Source organism: Mustela erminea, chromosome 1 (assembly GCF_009829155.1).
Source record: "Mustela erminea isolate mMusErm1 chromosome 1, mMusErm1.Pri, whole genome shotgun sequence".
Lineage (NCBI taxonomy): Eukaryota > Metazoa > Chordata > Mammalia > Carnivora > Mustelidae > Mustela > Mustela erminea.
The window spans coordinates 56,027,359-56,047,137 of NC_045614.1; the positions used below are offsets into that span (position 1 = coordinate 56,027,359).

A 19,779-nucleotide genomic window follows, 5' to 3' on the forward strand; every position below is an offset into this window, starting at 1 on the left:
TTTTTTCCATGGACATTCTTTCTTGCCTTGTTGAAGATTAGTTGACCATAGAGTTGAGAGTCTATTTTTGGGCTCTCTGTTCTGTTCAGTTGATGTATATGTTTCTTTTTGTGCCAGTGCCATATTGTCTTGATGATTACAGCTTTGTAATAGACCTTGAAGCCTAGAATTGTGATGCCACCAACTTTGGTTTTCTTTTTCAATGTTCCTCTGACTATTTGTTTTTTTTTCTGGTTCCATTTAAATTTTAGGATTATTTGTTCCATTTCTTTGAAAAAAATTGATGGTATTTTAATAAGGATTGCATTAGATGTGTAGATTGCTCTAGGTAGCATAGACATTTTCACAGTGTTCTTCCATGAGCATGGAACGTTTTTCCATTTCTTTGTGTCTTCCTTAATTTCTTTCGTGAGTACTCTATAGTTTTCTGAGATGCTTTGCCTCTTTGGTTAGATTTATTCCTAGGTATCTTATGATTTGGGGTCCAAAAAATGGGATCAACTCCTTAATTTCTCCTGTCTTGTTGTTGGTGTATAGAAATGCAACTGAAGGGGCACCTGGGTGGCTCAGTGGGATAAAGCCTCTGCCTTCAGCTCAGGTCATGATCCCAGGGTCCTGGGATCGAATGCCGCTTCGGGCTTTCTGCTCAGCAGAGAGCCTGCTTCCCTTCCTCTCTCTCTCTCTCTGCCTACCTGTGATCTCTCTCTCTCTGTGTCAAATAAATAAATAAAATCTTTAAAAAAAAAAAAAAAAGAAATGCAGCTGAATTCTGTGCATTGATTTTATGTCTTGCCACTTTACTGAATTCCTGTTTGAGTTCTAGTAGTTTTGGAGTGGAGTCTTTTGGGTTTTCCATATAAAGTATCATATCATCAGCAAAGAGTGAGAGTTTGACTTCTTTGCTGATTAGGATGCATTTTATTTCTTTTTGTTGTCTGATTGCCGTTTGTTGTCTGTTGTCTGATTAGTAGGACTTCTAGTACTATTTGAATAGCAGTAGTCATAGTGGACAGCCCTAAGGTCGTGTTCGCGACCTTAGGGGAAAAGCTCTCAGTTTTTTCCCCATTAAGGATGATATTCAGTGTGGGTTTTTCATAAATGGCTCTGATGATATCGAGGTATGTACCCTCTATCTGTACACTTTGAGGAGTTTTGATGAAGAGAGGATGCTGTACTTTGTCAGATGCTTTTTCAACATCTATTGAGAGTATCATATGGTTCTTGTTCTTTCTTTTATTAATGCATTGTATCGTACTGATTGATTCGTGGGTGTTGACCCACCCTTGCAGCCCAGGAATAAATCCCACTCTTCGTGGTGAATAATCCTTTGAATGTACTGTTGGATCCTATTGGCTAGTATTTTGGTGAGAATTTTTGCATCTGTGTTCATCAAGGATATTGGTCTGTGATTCTCCTTTTTGATGGGGTCTTTGTCTGGTTTTGGGATCAAGGTAATGCTGGCCTCATAAAATGAGTTTGGAAGTTTTCCTTCTGTTTCTGATTTTTGGAACAGTTTTAGGAGAATAGATGTTAATTCTTCTTTAAATGTTTGGTGGAATTCCCCTGGGAAGTCCTCTGGCCCTGGGCTCTTGATTGTTGGGAGATAATTAATGACTGCTTCAATCTCCTTACTGGTTATGGGTCTGTTCAGGTTTTCTACTTCTTCCTGGTTCAGTTGTGGTAGTTTATATGTCTCTAGGAATGCATCCATTTCTTCCAGGTTGTCAAATTTGCTGGTGTGTAGTTGCTCATAATATGTTCCTGTAATTGTTTTTATTTCTTTGGTGTTGGTTGTGATCTCTCCTCTTTCATTCATGATTTTATTTTATTTATTTATTTATTTATTTATTTATTTATTTTTCATCCATGATTTTGTTAATTTGGGTCCCTTCTCTTTTCTTTTTGGTAAGTCTGGCCAGGGGTTTATCAGTCTTACTAATTCTTTCAAAGAACCAGCTCCTAGTTTGTTTGATTTGTTTTAGTGTTCTTTTGGTTTCTAGTTCATTGATTTCTGCTCTGATTATTATTTCTCTTCTCCCGCTGGGTTTAGGCTTTCTTTGCTGTTCTTTCTCCAGCTCCTTTAGGTGTAGGGTTAGGTTGTGTACTTGAGATTTTCTTGTTTCTTGAGAAAGGCTTATATTGCTATATACTTTCAGGACCGCCTTTGCTGTGTCTCAAAGATTTTGAACAGTTGTGTTTTCATTTTCATTTGTTTCCATGAATTTTTAAAATTCTTCTTTAATTTCCTGGTTGACTCACTCATCGGGAGTAGTAGTAGGATGCTCTTTAGCCTCCATGTAACTACATGAGCTCTTTCCAACTTTCCTCTTGTGGTTGAGTTCTAGTTTCAGAGCATTGTGGCCTGAAAATATGCAGGGAGTGATCCCTGTCTTTTGGTACCGGGTGAGACCTGATTTGTGACCCAGGATGTGATCTCTCCTGGAGAATGTTCCATGTGCACTAGAGAAGACTGTGTATTCTGTTGCTTTGGGATGGAATGTTCTGAATATATCTGTGTGGTCCGTCGGGTCCAGTGTGTCATTTAAAGGCTTTATTTCCTTGTTCATCTTTTGCTTAGATGATCTGTCCATTTCAGTGAGGGGGGTGTTAAAGTCCCCTACTATTATTGTATTGTTGTCAATGTGTTTTTTTGGTTTTGTTTTTAATTGGTTTATATAGTTGGCTGCTCCCATGTTAGGGGCATAGATACTTGAAATTGCTAGATCTTCTTGTTGGACAGACCGTTTGCGTATGATACAGTGTCCTTTCTCAGCTCTTAGCATAGTCTTTGGCTTAAAATCTAATTTATCTGATATAAGGATTGCCACCTCAGCTTTCTTTTGATGTCCATTAGCATGATAAATTGTTTTCCATCCCCTCGCTTTAAATCTAGAGGTGTCTTTGGGTCTGAAATGAGTTTCTTACAGATAGCATCTCAATGGGTCTTTGTTTTGTTTGTTGTATTCATTCTGATACCGTGTGTCTTTGATTGGGGCATTTAGCTCATTTACATTCAGGGTAACTACTGAAAGATACGAATTTAGTGCCACTGTATGGCCTGTAAGGTGACTGTTACTGTATGTTGTCTCTGTTCCATTCTGGTCTGTTATTTTAGCCTTTCTCTTTGCTTAGAGGACCCCTCAATATTTCCTTTAGGGCTAGTTTGGTGTTTGCAAATTCTTTTAATTTTTGTTTGAACCTTTTATCTCTCCTTCTATTTTCAGTGACAGCCTAGCTGGATATAGTGTTCCTGGCTACATGTTTTTCTCATTTATTGCCCCGAATATATAGGCCTTTTTGGCCTGCCAGGTCTCTGTGGACGAGTCTGCTGCCAATGTAATATTTCTACCATTGTAGGTTACAGATCTTTTGTCCAGAGCTACTTTCAGGATTATCTCTTTGCCACGGAGACTTGTAAATTTTACTCTAGATGACAGTGTTGACCTATTTTTATTGATTTTGAGGGGGGTTCTTTATGTCTCCTGGATTTTGATGCTTGTTCCCTTTGTCATATTAGGGAAGTTCTCTTCTATAATTTGTTTCAATATACCTTCTGCTCACCCCTCTTCTTCTGGGAATCCAATTCTTCTAATACTGTTTTGTCTTATGTTATTGCTTATCTCTGAAATTCTCTCCTCATGGTCCAGTAGTTGTTTCTCTGTCTTTTTCTCAGCTTCTTTATTCTCCATCATTTGGTCTTATATATCACTAATTCTCTCTTCTGTCTTATTTATCCTAGCAGAAAGAGCCTCCATTTTTTATTGCACCTCATTAATAGCTTTTTTGATTTCACATTGGTTAGATTTTTGTTATTTTATTTTTCCAGATAGGGATTTTTTAGTATCTTGTGTGCTTTTTTTCAAGCCAGCTAGCATCTAGATAATTGTCATTCTGAACTCTGAACTCTGGTTCTGACGTCTTACTAATGTCCATATTCATTAGGTCCCTAGTCATCAGTACTGCCTTTTGTTCTTTTTTTTTTTTTTTTTGAGGTTAGTTTTTCCGCCTTGACATTTTATCTAGGTAAGAATAGATGAATGAGAGAGCACAATACTAAAAGGGTAGTAGCAACGACCCCAGAAATATGTACACTAACCATATCAGAAGAGACCTGACGCCAGGGGGAGAAGAAAGGAGAAGAAAATATATATGTTTTTATACACACACACAAACACACACAAGATTACACTGGTGAATAGAATAAAGTCACACACTTGATTTTAGGTATATTTCGGTCTGTTAGAAGAAACTGCCAAAATTTTAGAGAAAAGAATATATATATAAAATTATAAGGGTAAACACAATGAAGGGATGGATTCTAATTGTAAAGATGAAAATTAAAAATGATTCTAAAAAAGGAATTGATGAGAACTCACTTAAAAAAAAAAAAAAAGAGGGCGCCTGGGTGGCTCAGTGGTTAAGCCGCTGCCTTCGGCTCAGGTCATGATCTCAGGGTCCTGGGATCGAGTCCCGCATCGGGCTCTCTGCTCAGCAGGGAGCCTGCTTCCTTCTCTCTCTCTCTCTCTGCCTGCCTCTCTGCCTACTTGTGATTTCTCTGTCAAATAAATAAATAAAATCTTTAAAAAAAAAAAAAAAAGAAAAACAAAAAAATGTCATCAGGCTAGAGAGTAGAAGAAAGCCATATGCTAGATTTAAGGTATATGTCGATCTGTTAGAAGAAACTGTATCCTAGAATTTTAAAGAAAGGAAAACTTACAGGTATCCAAAAAATAAGGTTAAATACAGTGAAGAGATAGAATATGAATAAAACAATGAAAATTAAAAAAGGTTTTAAAAAGGTATTGATAAGATAGTTAAAATAGTAAAGAAAAAATTAAAAAACAATAGAGTTAGAGAAAAATAAAATTTAGAACATTTAACTTGGAGAGACTAAAGAGTCCTGGTTTAAAAAAAAGCCAGGAGTTGTATGTGCTGCATTCCCCTTACTCTGGAGTTCAACAGTTGTCATTGATGGCTGAACTTGGTTTTGGCTAGGTGTTGTTAGTGATCTTCTGGAGGAGGGGCCTGTTGCAGTGACTCTCCAAAATGTCTTTGTACCGCCCTTGCCGGGGGCCAGGCTCTGAGAGCTCGGGGCCCCACTCCTCAGTGTGCCCTCAGAGAAAAGCAGTCAGTCCCTTCTGTTTCCCTGATCTCCGGCTGCACTCCAGGCTCACCCATCCTGTGGCTGAGCGTTTTCCAGCTCTGGTGCATGGCCCTGCTTAGAGTCTCCAAACACAGCAGATTCCTGCAGCGTGCTCCCGTGCCTCTCCTCCTGGTGGAGGAAGGGTGGGTTGTTCCCCGGATCTGCCACTTGTGGGGTTCCTGCATGAGGAGCAGTTGCCCGACTGTGCCCACGATTACGGTTTATGGCACCCCTGAGTTGAGCACCCACTCCTCGGCTCTGTCTCTGTAGCCTACTTTCTTACTCTGATACTTGGGGGCTGTGCCACACTCAGGCACCCTGGGTTGTTCTGTGACCCCACAGGACCTGAGACCACATTGTCCCCGCGAGGGCTACAACCCCCCCACTTAGCCTCTGGAGCATCGTCCCTCAGTGGAGCAAACTTATAAAAGTTCCAACTGTGTGCATTGGTGCTCTGCGGCTTGCCGAGAGCCGGCCCCTCCCCCCGCGACCTATCTTCCCTTCTGTCACCTCATATTCATTTTTCCATTTTTCTGCACATCCTGCCTTCCAGAATGTGGTCGCTTTTTTGTTCCAAGAGTTATTCTTTTTGTCAGTTTTTTTTTTTAAAAACAATTACATTTTTTAAAAGATTTTATTTATTTATTTAGCAGATAGAGATCACAAGTAGGCAGAGAAGCAGGCATAGAGAGAGAGGGGGAAGCAGGCTCCCTGCCGAGCAGAGAGCCTGATGTGGGACTCGATTCCAGGACCCTGGGATCACAACCTGAGCCAAAGGCAGAGGCTTTAACCCACTGAGCCACCCAGGTGCCCCAGTTTTTTTTTGTTTTTGTTTTTGTTTTTTTTTTAATGAAATTTAACATAACACATTAAAAACCAAACTTCTCTGAGATGTAGTGAACATCTTTCCATTTTTCTATAAAAAGATACCTGTTTGGCATCATTTTTAGTAGTGTTCAGGGTTTTATGCACCTATTTGGTGGTTTCTAACTTTTCTGTATTCTAAAAAAAAGAACTACCACAACAAATACCGTGAATTTTGTTAAAACCTCCATTCTTTTCTTAGGATAAATGCATCATTCTTTTTCCCCACAGATATTTTTACTGATCCTCCGGGCCCTACAGCTCTCGACCCGACTGGTTCTGTCTCTGCAGCCGATTCCTCTGAAGTTACCCGCAGCAAAGGTGGGGTTCTCCCAAAGGGCAGTTGGCTCAGCGGGGAGGGAGAAATTATCATATAACAAAAAAATTGGTCATTGGACTACTTTTATGGGTCGGCCTTTATGGAGCGTGGGCCCCTTGGAGCCTACCTTGCTCACCCCCATGTTTGGAAGACTGGTCGCCAGTGGCACAGAGGGCACAGAGGGGCCCAAGAGAGGTCCTGGCTGCCTGGTGGCTTAGTTTCTGCCTTGTGACACAGCAGAATGGCCCTATCCTCCTCCTCCTCGGCTGTGCTGAACAGTTAGGGATGAAAGACTCTGCCTTCTGCTGTCATCTGAGGAGGAGGGTTGGCACTAGACGAGCTGTACTGTTGGTACTGTCGAGACTTAGTGGTCCAGAGGTGGATTTAATTCCATCATCTTAATGCAGCAAGTGTTTTAAGTCCATCAGTATTTATTTGCAAGGCATGTTATGTGCAAGGTGGGTACTGTTACCGAGGAAACTGATGCAGAGTTTTACCCATATGTAATAAATAAATATTTGAGAAAATGTAAATAAATGTATATATAGTTGACTGGAACACATAATGGATGAGAAGTAGAACTGGAGTTGGAAACCAGGTTCCTGTGTTTCCTGTGTTCACACCCCTGCCCCTCCCACCAGGTTCTAGAGTGCAAAGAGTTTACTTTGTGGCTTAGCTAAGATACCACAGATTTTAGTGAATACATTCTTACATTCCTAAAGGATTGTTGGCCCTGCCCTACCCTGTCTGAGCTGGGGACATCCTGTGTGTGCTGGTTCTGTTGCCAGTGATTTAGCCCTGGCAGAGTATAGGATCTCTATCATATGAGCACAGAAAGGAAAAACATAGTTTCCTCTTCTGTTTAAGGGAAAGAAAGCTCCAAAGGTGACATCTGTGGAAGGTGCTGGAGGCTCCTTGGAAACTTGCAGCCCAGTTCTAGAAAGCCAAACCAAACCCAAGACCAGCCAAGGAACCAGACAAGAAGTCACATCATCTAAGGGCCCTGGCCGTCCAAGTGCCAAAGGGAAGAGGAGCAAAGCAGCTACAGTCAGGAAGAGACAGAGAGAGCCCTCCAGTGGGGAAGAAGAGCACAAGGCAGGAGGGCAGCAGGAGGATACCCAGAGACGTCGGCATGGCCGAGAGCGGCAGGTGGCCTCCAGGGTGTCTTATAAAGAAGAGAGTGGGAGTGACAAGGGTAGTAGCAGTTCTGAGTTCGAGCTCTCCAGCGGGGAAGCCCATCACTCATCTGATGAGGATTCTGAACCTGGCCTTCCCAGGCAGAGATCAAAGGCAGGGTCCAGGAGTGACTCCAGGACCCAACGTGGAAGGCACCCTAAGCACCCTGGCTTCCTAGCAGCAACCACGAGCTCTTCAAGCAGTAAGAGTAAACGAGGCAAGAAAATCTTCAGTGATGGTGAGGGGGCAGAAAGAGGGAAAGCAGCTGGTGTAGACCAGTGGCTAGAGGTGTTCTGTGAGCAAGAGGAAAAGTGGGTGTGTGTGGACTGTGTGCATGGTGTGGTGGGCCAGGCTCTGTCCTGTTACAAGTATGCCACCAAGCCCATGACCTATGTGGTGGGCATCGATGGTGATGGCTGGGTCCGGGATGTTACCCAGAGGTACGATCCAGACTGGATGACTGCGACCCGCAAGTGCCGGGTCGATGCCAAGTGGTGGGCTGAAACCTTGAGACCATACCAGAGCCCGTTGGTGGAGAGGGAAAAGAAAGAAGACTCAGAGGTAAGGCCTTGGCTGCTGTGGACTTGAAGGCCCATCTTGGTGCCCCTTATATATGCCCAGTCCCATGTGGTGGGGGTATCTTTGTGTGTGATCTGGAATTTTCACAATACTATAGACCTGGGATGGCTTTTGCCTTGATTTTACCAGTTAAAAATGGAGGCTCTGAGAGATTAACTGCTTTGGTATTTGAGCCCGCATCTATCTGGCCGTTATGCAGCACACTTTTAATTACCTTCTATTTGTAAATTTGGAGCTTTAAAACAATTTACACAGCCATATAAATTGCTCTGAGTGAAAGAAGACAAAACTCATGAGTGTGGTGGCCGTGTGTCTCCCTGCCCTATTTGAGCCCCATGTGGAATTGTCCACTGAGAAATCAGAATCCTGAAAGAACTACTAAAAGAATGAGTGTTTGTCACAGGTAGCACAAGGGCAAGGAGAGACATAGTGCCAATGGCCCATTGGAGTTTCCTGGGAGAGTAGGGTCAAGTAGACCCAAGTAGACCCCCATCACAGAGCAGGTAAGGCCTTCCTGAAGAAAACCTTGTGTCTTCCCTGAGGACAAGAGCAGGCACTAACCTGCTTGTGTTGGCCAGGGTGTCCAAGCACTGAGAATGAATAGGTTAGATGACTTTTCACAGTTGCCACAAGCCCGGGGATTCCATGCTTTATCTGAAACCTGCCTAGAACCAGACTGCAGGCTCAATGTTATGGTTATTGGTGCTCACGAAACCTCTGCTTCACTGTTTTGCTGAACAAGGTGGTCTAGGGCTCGCCTGCCTCAGACCTCCCCTCCTCTTCCAGACATGTTCAGCATTATCTCTCTGGCCTTTGCAGTTCCAGGCAAAGCACCTGGGCCAGCCTTTGCCTACTGTCATTGGCACATACAAGAACCACCCTCTGTATGCGCTGAAGAGGCATCTGTTGAAATACGAGGCCATCTACCCTGAGACAGCTGCGATTCTTGGCTATTGTCGTGGAGAAGCTGTCTACTCCAGGTGCGTGAGGCAGCTTGGTGGCCCTGTGGGCCTCCCGATGGCCTGGGACTATCAGGCTCCTGGATGGGGGCGGGGAGTGCTGCTTATGTCAGCCCTTATGTCAAACGGGATGAGCTTTATGGTGTGTGTATGTGTGTGCCATTTCATGGGGGCACATGTAGAAGGGATTCAGGCTTGAAGATGAAAACAAGGGTTAAAAGACCAGCAGGTGCAAAAGAGTTATGGGGGAAAAATTGAAAAGTATGACAAGGCTTATATGGGACAATAGGAAATACATCCCTAAAATGTAAGTTACAAACATACAAAAGAAGAAAATAAAAGATTTGATCATGAAAATTAAAGGGAGTGGATATTTTAATGGGGACGGAGCTTCTGTTTGGGAAGATGGAAAAGTTCTGGAGGTGTGTGGTGGGGACAGTTACTCAACAGCATAAATGTACTTAACACCATGGAACTGCACACTTAGAAATGGTTAAAATGGTATATTTTGTATATATTTTGTTCACACTAAAAAAAATGGCAGAAGAAGTGGGGAAGGGAATAAGAGAAGAACGTAAAGTACATACAAAATTAAAACAAAAGATACTTTTTTAAGATTATTTATTTATTGAGAGAGAGCATGCACACAGGGTAGGGGCAGAGGGAAAGAGTTTGAAGCAGACTCCTTGCTGAGCACAGAGCCCAAAGCAGGGCTCCATTGCACAGCCCTGAGATCATGGCCTAAGCCGAAATCAAGAGTCGGACGCTTAACCAATGGCATCACCCAGGTGCCCCTAAAACAAAAAATTTTAATGTCAATTTAAGGTGAGAAAGAAAGAAAAGTAGAAGCAGACCTTTTAAGAAAATAGCAATAGAAAGAAATTACAATGGAATACTACTCAACCATCAAAAAATGAAATCTTTCCATTTGCAATGACACGGCTAGAGCTAGAAGAATACAGTAAGCGAGACAAGTCAATCAGAGAAGGTTATCATGTGATCTCACTGATATGCGGAATTTAAGAAGCAGAACAGGATCATAGGAGAAAGGAAAAAATAAAAGAAGACAAAATCAGGGAGACAGATCATAAGAGACTTAATCATAGGCAACAAACTGAGGGTTGCTGGAGGGGTGAGGAGTGGGGTAACTGGGTGATGGACATTGAGGAGGGCATGTGATGTTACACTTGATCTTAGCCAAAAGGCTGAGAAACGATAGAGTAGGGCACGTGATGTGATGATTACTGGGTATTATGTAAGGTTGATGAATCACTGACCGCCACCTCTGAAACCAATAATACCTTATATATTAATTAATTGAATTTAAATTTAAATTGAATTTAAATAAAAAACAGATAACAGTTTTGTTATCTAAAAAAACAAAAATGATAACTAAAATGTGGCTTTTTATTTTTTATTTTTTTTTTTTTTTAAGGATTTTATGTATTTATTTGTCAGACAGACTATGTACAAGTAGGGGGAGCGGCAGGGAGAGGGAGAAGCGGGCTCCCCGCTGAGCAAGGAGCCCCCTGGGGGACTCGATCCAAAGACCCTGGGATCATGACCTGAGCTGAAGGCAGACGCCTAATCAACTGAGCCACCCAAGTGTCCCAAGAAGTGGCTTTTTAAAACTGGAATAAAAGACAAAAAAAATAGAGTAGAGGATTAAAAAAAAAAAATTAACATATAATGTATTATTTGCTTCAGGAGTACAGGTCTGTGAATCATCAGTCTTACACAATTCACAGCACTCACTGTAGCACATATCCTTCCCAATGTCCATCATCCAGCCACCCTATCCCTAACCCCAACCCCCGAGCAACCCTCAGTTCGTTTCCTGAGATTGAGTCTCTCATGGTTTGTCTCCCTCCTGATCCCATCTTGTTTCATTTTTTCCCCTCCCTGCCCCCCCACAACTCCCCACCCTGCCTCCCAAATTCCTCATATCAGGGAGAGCATATGATAATTGTCTTTCTCTGATTGACTTATCTCATATGGCAAGATTTCATTTCCTTTGATGGCTGCATAGTATTCCATTTTGTATATATATATACCACACCTTCTTTATCCATTCATCTGTTGATGGACATCTAGGCTCTTTCCATTGTTTGTCTATTGTGGACATTGCTGCTATAAACATTGGGGTGCACGTGCGCCTTCAGATCACTACATTTGTATCTTTAGGGTAAATACCTAGTAGTGCGATTGCTTGGTCATAGGGTGGCTCTGTTTTCAACTTTTTGAGGAACCTCCATGCTGTTTTCCAGAGTGGCTGTACCAGCTTGCATTCCCACCAACGGTGTAGGAAGGTTCCTCTTTTTCTGCTTCCTCACCAACACCTGTCATTTCCTCACTGGTTAATTTTAGCCATTCTGACTGGTGTGAGGTGGTATCTCATTGTGGTTTTGATTTGTATTTCCCTGATGCTGAGTGATGTTGAGGACTTTTTCATATGTCTATTGTCCATTTGGATGTTTTCTTTGCAGAAATGTCTGTTCGTGTCCTCTGCCCCTTTCTTGACTGGATTATTTGTTCTTTGGGTTTTGAGTTTGATAAGTTCTTTGTAGATTTTGATACTAGCCCTTTATCTGATCTGTCATTTATGAGTATCTTCTCCCATTTTGTTAGTTGTCTTTTGGTTTTGTTGACTGTTTCCTTTGCTGTGCAAAAGCTTTTGATCTTGGTGAAGTCCCAATAGTTCATTTTTTGTCCTTGCTTCCCTTCCCTTTGGTGATGTTTCTAGGAAGAAGTTGCTGTGGCTGAGGTCAAAGAGGTTGTTGCGTGTGTTCTCCTCAAGGGTTTTGGATTCTTGTCTCACATTGAGGCTCTTCATCCATTTTGAGTCTATTTTTGTGTGTGGTACAAAGAAATGATCTGGTTTCATTTTTCTGTATGTGGCTGTCCAGCTTGAAATCTGGAATTGTGATCCCGCCAACTTTGGTTTTCTTTTTCAACATTCCTCCAGCTATTTGGGGTCTTTTCTGGTTCCATATAAATTTTAGGATTATTTTTTCCATTTCTTTGAAGAAAATGGATGGTACTTTGATAGGAAATGCATTAAATGTGTAGACTGCTTTAGGTAGCATAGACATTTTCATAATATTTATTCTTCCAATCCAGGAGCATGGAACATTTTTCCATTTTTTTGTGTCTTCCTCAGTTTCCTTCATGAGTACTTTATAGTTTTCTGAGTATAGATCTTAGCCTCTTTGGTTAGGTTTATTCCTAGGTATCTTAGAGTTTTGGGTGCAGTTGTAAATGGGATTGACTCCTTGATTTCTCTTTCTTCTGTCTTGTTGTTGGTGTAGAGAAATGCAACTGATTTCTGTGCATTGATTTTATATCCTGACACTTTACTGAATTCCTGTATAAGTTCTAGCAGTTTTGGAGTGGCGTCTTTTGGGTTTTCCACATAAAGTATCATATTATCTGCAAAGAGTGTCCTACCTGGTTGGGGCCTCAGCCCCTGGCAGTCAGAGCTTGGAAGGCATAGGCTTCCTCAGGTGGTGGGAGGAAAGCAGGTCCAGTGAGAAGGAAGCAGACCTGGTCCCCAGGGACCAACCATGCCAGTCATCAGAAAGAGCATTAGAGGCGGACGTGTTTTTTTGGATAGTAGAATAGACAAAACCAAGTTTACCATGTAACCATTTGTAAATGTATGGTTTGGTAGTGTTAAGAACATTCGCTCATACGCCCATCCCCACCATCTGTCTCCAGGACTTTTTTTTTTTTGGTTTAAAGATTTTTTATTTATTTAACAGACAGATCACAAGTAGGCAGAGAGGCAGGCAGAGAGAGAGAGGAAGCGGGCTTCCCGCCGAGCAGAGAGGCTGATGTGGGGCTCGATCCCAGAAGCCTGGGATCATGACCTGAGCCGAAGGCAGAGGCTTGAACCCACTGAGCCACTCAGGCGCCCCTCCAGGACTTTATCTCCAGAACTGAAACTCCATCCCCATGAAACACTCACTTTAACCCCTGTCCCCCCACCTCTGGCAACCACCGTGTTGGTTTTTACTGGACTCTTGTGGGGACCTTACGTAAATGTGACCATGCAGTATTTGTCCTTTTGTGACTGGCCTCTAGGGACGGACGCTTGCATTGCTTCCCCTTTTGGCTGTTGTGAATAGTGCTTCTGTGAACATGGGTATACAGATAATCTCTTTGAGCTTCTGCTTACATTTCTTTTGGGTACACGCCCAGAAGTAGAATTGCTGGGTCATATGGTAATTTTATGTTTAACTTTTGAAGAACTAGGCTCCTGCTTTCCACAATGGCTGCATGGTTTTATAGCCCTACCAGCAACACCCAAGGATGCCAGTTATCCCACAGCCTCGCCAACACTTTTTGAGTTTTTTGATAACAGCCATTCTGAGGGTGTAAAGTGGTTAGAAGTTGAGATTTAGCCTGACAGGGGTCTGTCCACTTCCCCACCGTGCTCGTTGGAATGTTCTGACAGTGTCCAGCCTCTTCCCAGCCCCCATGTGAAGATCATGACTATGACATAATGGCTTCTTGGGGCGATCAGAGCTGTGTAGCCTGCCAAGGGGTGGGGGGACGTGCAAGTGGAGGTCTCAGCCCCAATCGGGATGCTCTAGCACCGGGAAAGCGTCTGGTCCTCCCTCAGCCTGGCAGAGCAGAGAGGACAGAGCTCATATCATGACAGATAGAGGATGCCCCCAAGGCTCCAGAAGGGACTGTGGCTCATGCAGGGTCTCCCCGGTAGGCCGTGGCACAGAGGAGGCAGGAGCAGAGGGTCTGGTTTCTGCACTGGAAGGGAACTTCATGCCCTCACTCTGCGGAGCCCACTCTCTGGCCAGAGTGCAGGGCTGCTGACTGAGGAGGAGAGGAGCATGTCCCGTCACAGAAAGCTCAGCAAGGAAGGCAGTTGGAACTCGTGGTGGGGTAGCCTTGCAAGGCTGGGCACCTGCCAGGGTAACCCAGTGCTTACCCTGGAAGGAGAGTGAAGCCAGAGGCGTGCTCTGCAGTCACTGGCTGCCAGGAATTAAGACTGTCCATGTGCGTGAGTCGTCATTCCGTGCAAACTCCCTAGCTCGCAGTTCTGGTGTGGTCTTTTTGGGGGTTCCCTGCCCCTTCTCTGGACACTCGGTCCTTCCCCCATCTCTGTGTTTAGTAGCAGACCGGGCCTTGGGCAGCCAAGTGCTGGCACGGTGGTGTGGAGGGTACCAGTACTGCTTTGCCTCCCACTGTGGGAGGAGTGGGGGAGTCCTGGCTTGCAGTCCAAGACAGACAAGACAACTCTGTTTAGGTCAGATTTGTAAACGGACACATTTTTGAGAAGATAGGAAGTCCAGATTAGCTGTTTGTATAACCAGGTCTCCTGGTCCCCCCAGGAGCCCAGCCTGAGGAGAGAATGGAGGCCTGAGCCCTTCCTTCTGGGGAGCCTTGTGAGGCAGGCATCTGTGCCGCGAGTGCTCCAATCTGGGTATGGACTCAGTTTGTCCTGTCTCCCTCTGTTGGCTCCCTCAGGGATTGCGTGCATACCCTGCACTCCCGGGACACGTGGCTGAAACAGGCCAGAGTGGTGAGGCTGGGAGAAGTGCCCTACAAGGTAACCATAGGGGCGGGGAGAGGGGGAGGGTGCGGGGGCTGCGGCGCACTGGGGACAGAGGCCTGGGCACTTCGGGCTGCTGAGTGCACACCCGGGAGAGGAATCCAGGGCTGACTTTTCTAACCTGAGAAAGACCAAAGGAAGAAAAAGCATTCAATTATGTCTTAGTCTAATGGGAGAATTTGTAAGATGGATCTTTCGAGCATGCAAGACATGTGACATTTTTTAAGGGTTGTAATACAGGCTAGGCTGTATATGGCCCTTTCCAAAAAAACATGCTGAGCCCTGAGCCAGAGGCGCCCAGTGTGCCCATCCTGCTCCTCCTTGTGACACGTACGCAGCTTTCTTGCTCATGCTCCCCAGTGAAACTTCTGGGCACTAGACATGGTCAGGTAGTGTGCGGCGGGTCCCATGCTGTCAGTGCCTTCCAGAATGCATGACACAGCTAGTTCCCAGGTTTAAATCCCAGCCCTGTCACTCACTGAGCGATGGGACTTCAGTGACTTCATCTCCAGGCCCCAGTGACCCTGTCTGCGATGAAGGTAGAGCACATGGTGTGGCTGGTAAAAGCCTGGTTCTGGCCCTCTGGCCTATGGCTGTAGGCAGTGGCTTGCAGCTCGCGGGTCACCCATCTGTCTGCGCAGTGGAGACAGTGGTGGGACCGCCCTCTGGGGCACAGTGCATAGAGCAGGGACCATCTGCAGGTGCTGGCTAGCAGCAGCTGTCCTTGGGGCCACGGTGGTACTAGGCACTGTAAGCAGGTGGGAAGTGCGTGCATCTCGGGCTCATGGTGGAGGTTAAATGAGGCCATGGGTTCAGGAAAGCCCTCAGCACAGTACTCGGTATATAGTAAGTGCTCTGAAAGCGGTGGTCCTCCTCTAAACTGGCTGTTCCCTCTGGTGCAGATGGTGAAAGGCTACTCCAACCGGGCCCGGAAGGCCCGCCTTGCTGAGCCCCAGCTGCAGGACCACAACGACCTGGGCCTGTTTGGCGAGTGGCAGACGGAGGAGTACCAGCCGCCTGTGGCTGTGGACGGCAAGGTGAGGGCAGTGTTGTGATGGGTCAGGACCGGGCTGCTGCACACTGCTGCTGGCTAGACTGGCTGTGCTACCCTCTCTCTGCAGGTCCCCCGGAATGAGTTTGGGAACGTGTACCTCTTCCTGCCCAGCATGATGCCCATTGGCTGCGTCCAGCTCAACCTGCCCAACCTGCACCGCGTGGCCCGCAAGCTGGACATTGACTGTGTCCAGGCCATCACCGGCTTCGATTTCCATAAAGGCTACTCCCATCCCATGTGCGTGAGGGTCCTTCTGCAGCACCGGCAGGAGGGCTGGGCTGTCCTAGAGGAGGGGCAGGAAGTCGATGTGGGGGTTGAGGCCATTTTCCGGGTTTTACTCTGGATTTGCCAAGTCAGCCTTAACTCTTTACCTTTTTCTTTCACACTTTTACTCGGGCTGACTGCCTCCATCCAGAGGCAGCAAAACCAATGACACCACATGCTCGTGATGCTAGATGAAAACCATCTCCTGGGGGTTGGGGACAAGGGACCAGGCGAGGTAGCATGTTTCTTGGTTAGGTGACCTCTGTCATCCCAGCGGGTGGGGCTGGGCGTGGGGAAGATGCAGGGCCGGAGTCCACAGGCCTGCCTCCTGCACGGGTGCTGTCGGCAGCTAGGGCTGGGACTGCAGATACCTGATGCTGGAAATTCTTTGGGGAGCAGCTGGTTGGCCTCTGCAAGGGGGAGGCGAGGCCAGAGGGAGGCGAAGCCGGAGGCGGCAGCCTCAAGTAGGGCCATCCTTGTTGCATCCTTACAGAACCGACGGGTACATTGTCTGCGAGGAATACAAAGATGTGCTTCTAGCTGCCTGGGAGAAGGAGCAGGCGCTCATTGAGAAGCGGGAGAAGGAGGTGAGCCATGTGGCCAGGGTGGGCTGGATGGGGGCCTGAGGTGAAAGCAGAAGGGCAGGGAACACGAGCCCCCACGTGGGGGCAGGTGCCTCACTTGCACTGTGGGTAACAGGAGGGACCGTGGGCCCCGAAGCTCTTTCCAGCTCTCAGACGCCAGAGGGCACCCTAGGGAGCCAGCCCTGGATAAACAGGGTCCTGTCCTTACCTCACCATCCAGCATCCCTGTCCACTGTGTACCTGGATCCCAGCTCTGGTGGCTGCCGCACCTGCCATCCACCACTGCCTCTACTGAAAGGCATTGCCTGTGATCCAAGCCTCCACCTTAAAGATGTTCAAGTTGCTAACAGTTAAAAAGAGGCTTCTGTTTTGGTGCCTTTTACATGCATCACTTTATAAAATCATGCTCCTTTAAAAGACATGGCATGGTTGAGAAACTCTTAACCGAAGAATCTGATTTTGGATCTTTAGATCTTCAGATGTTCATAGGTTCCATCTGGACACTTTTCCTGAAAGTGATAGTACTTAACATTTTGTGTTCTTTGTTTTGCCTGCAGAAAAGAGAGAAACGGGCCCTCGGGAACTGGAAGCTGTTGGTCAGGGGACTGCTCATCAGGGAGAGGCTGAAGCTTCGCTATGGGGACGAGGTCAGTGTGGCTTTTTGGAAAGAGACAAGCTCAAGTGGGAGAGGGGGACTCAGAACCCTGGGCCTGGATTCTGCCCAGAGATGCCTTGTTTTGTCACCAGAGTCCTGTGTCTCTGAGGCACCTGTGTCCTTAACTTTCCTTGTTGGGAACCGGGTCCCTGGTGTGTGCCTCAGCTGTCCTTCCAGCCCTCAGCCCAACAACCCCCTTTCCTGCTCCCGTCTGCCACAAGCAGGTGCCTGCTGGGGTCTGAGCTCATGCTGAGCCCATCCAGGGAGGGACAGGCACCCTGTGTGTCTGTGTTTGACGTGCCCTCCGTAGCCTGGCTGCACTTCCTGTGCCTGTGACTATCCTCCAGGGCCGGGGTTGCTCACTTAAGTCGTGTTTCATGGTACCTTCCCTGGGCTGGGCCAGCCTGTGCGAGGTGGATGTGTCGCCCTCAGAGGGTCTCCCAGAGGGGCAGAGGCCCCTCCACATGGTTATGTGGTGAGATCAGTATTGGGTCAGAAATGTGCTCTTGGCACAGCTATAACCACACCCGTTTTCTCCCTGTCTGCAACTCCACATGCTGCCACTTTGCCTTTAAAACTGGCAAAATATTCTTGACACGCTCTTCCCTCAAATCCCCTGGGTGACGTCTCACCAGGCTCTATGTTGATTTCGTCCACCCACATGCTCTACCTGCATCCAAACCCTCCATGCCCAGCTCCCCAGTGGGTCCTGGTCAGGGAGTGCCTCCTCGGAATATTTGGCACAGAAAGCTGGTCCTGTGCAGTTGAAGACGGTAGTGCGCTTTTGTGCAGGAGTGAGGTAAAAAAGTGCAAAGCACCAGTCCTGTGATCTACATTCAGTTGTACGCTCCCTGAGCGCGGTCCCCTGCATAAACATTTTTGTTTCCCAGCACTGAGCCCAGAGTAAGTTCTCCAGTCCCTGCTCGGTGGAGTCCCCAGTGTGAGGCAGGCTCTCCCCCAGCCCCGTGTGGTGGCCCTCCCTGCCCTCCCAAAGCCATTGGCTGGAGGAGGGGGGGGCGTCGGGGTGGCTGCTGCTGGGGGCTTGACTGCCCTCTGGCGGTGCTCCCTGCCATCTGATGGCTGACTTGAGGCCCACCATTGTCCCTCCCCATCCAGAGAGAGGAGAGAGCTCTCCAAGGACCTGCTGGAGGTGGACTGTCTTCTGATGAAGAGGAGGGGACCAGCTCTCAAGCAGAAGCATCGAGGATCCTGGCTGCCTCCTGGCCCCAGAACCGAGAGGCTGAAGAACAACAGAAGCCAAAGTGCCCTAAGAAGACCAAAAAGGAGAAGGCGGCTGCGGCCTCCCACCTGTTCCCTTTTGAGAGGCTGTGATGGGAGTGGCCACCTGTTGAACCCCACACCTGTCTTGGGGGATGTACCGGCCCTGGTGGCTGTGGTATCTCCTCTGAGAAGGCAGAGAAGCAGCGTGTGCTATGGACGAGGGCCAGGGGACAGAGGGGTTAAGCTGAGGGGGTGCTGTGGGTCTGGTCTTGCCCGGGCCTTGTCGGATAGATGTGGGGTAGGGCTTTTGGAGCTGTCCATCTCTGCACCTTATACTTTGAGCTCTGGGACACTTCCCAGGAGACTCTCCCACCACCTTGATGTCGCTTAGCCGCCTTTGGAAACAGGAGTCCATTTTCTTATAGAAACCACTGGCTGATTTAGAAATGCACAGTTCCTTCCAGGTGAGTTCTTCATCTGTCAGACCCTCATGCTTTTGCCTCTCCTGCAGCTGGTGGAGCCTTTCTGTCAGGGCCATGCCTTTTTCTCTCAGCCAGATGTACTAACACTGCCTAATGCTGCCTCTTCATGGGTTAGGGAGAGCAGTTGGGAAGTATGGGCATCTCCAGTTTTGATGGTAGCGGGACCCACTTTTGGAAGTAACGTTTCAGGGTGGCAGAAGACTCAAACCAAGAGCTGAAATCAGGAAAGGAAACACACTGAGAGTTAAAGAAATGTTAGTGAAAGTGGGTTAGTGTCAACCAGATTTTATCCACTGTGGATAAATTTGTAAAAGCTCTATGCATTGTAGATATTCAGGAGAAATAACTTTTGTAACATTTTGAGGAAAAAAATAAAACATTTACCTAAAAAGACTCAGCTCTGCGTTTTTCTTTCAGATTTATGGTCGGCTAAGAACACCCGCATGACAGAGTGATTTGTCCACATATGAGACTAAAGACCAGGTTTTGTTCTCAGGTAGATGGTGAACTCATCATTCCACACATGGAAATTTTTCTTCCTACGTTCAAGTGAGGAGAGATGTTACTTAACCTTTGACAGGAGCCCTTAAAAATCGGAGCCAGTTCTATCCAAGGGAAACAAACAAAACACTTGGGGTGTGACTCATCAGCAGTGAGAGCTTGGCTGGAGGGCTGGTGTGGAACAACAAACCGGGGTTGCCATGGAAACTGCAGAGCCTTGCACTTCCGGACCCTAGAAGCAAGCAACCTGTTACTCACTCCGGCCGATGTCTGCTCCTTAGAGGCATTATGGAACCGAACCTCAGGTCTGACAAAGAAGAGGTAATTTTGGGAAATCACCTGCTTCAGAGCTTGTCACAAAGAGTACACAAATTGTCAGCTCCAGGGCAGACAATCAACAGCTCTG

At 46.4% G+C, this 19,779-nt stretch overlaps 1 protein-coding gene across 4 annotated transcripts in view; it reads left to right on the top strand.

Annotated features, from left to right (window-relative positions):
• XPC (XPC complex subunit, DNA damage recognition and repair factor) overlaps positions 1–19,263 on the top strand; it is a 53,359-nt gene extending 34,096 nt beyond the window's left edge. For 3 of the 4 annotated variants that reach the window (XM_032320617.1, XM_032323069.1, XM_032322241.1), the window contains exons 8-16: positions 6,239–6,328; positions 7,194–8,063; positions 8,901–9,061; positions 14,528–14,609; positions 15,515–15,649; positions 15,734–15,903; positions 16,424–16,517; positions 17,072–17,161; positions 18,286–19,263. In XM_032320617.1, the coding sequence (XP_032176508.1) occupies positions 6,239–6,328; positions 7,194–8,063; positions 8,901–9,061; positions 14,528–14,609; positions 15,515–15,649; positions 15,734–15,903; positions 16,424–16,517; positions 17,072–17,161; positions 18,286–18,501 (1,908 nt within the window). In that variant the 3' untranslated portion in view covers positions 18,502–19,263. The remainder of the gene's footprint in view (positions 1–6,238; positions 6,329–7,193; positions 8,064–8,900; positions 9,062–14,527; positions 14,610–15,514; positions 15,650–15,733; positions 15,904–16,423; positions 16,518–17,071; positions 17,162–18,285) is intronic. The other variant, XM_032321472.1, reaches the window with a different exon arrangement.
• Positions 19,264–19,779: the final 516 nt, after the last annotated feature.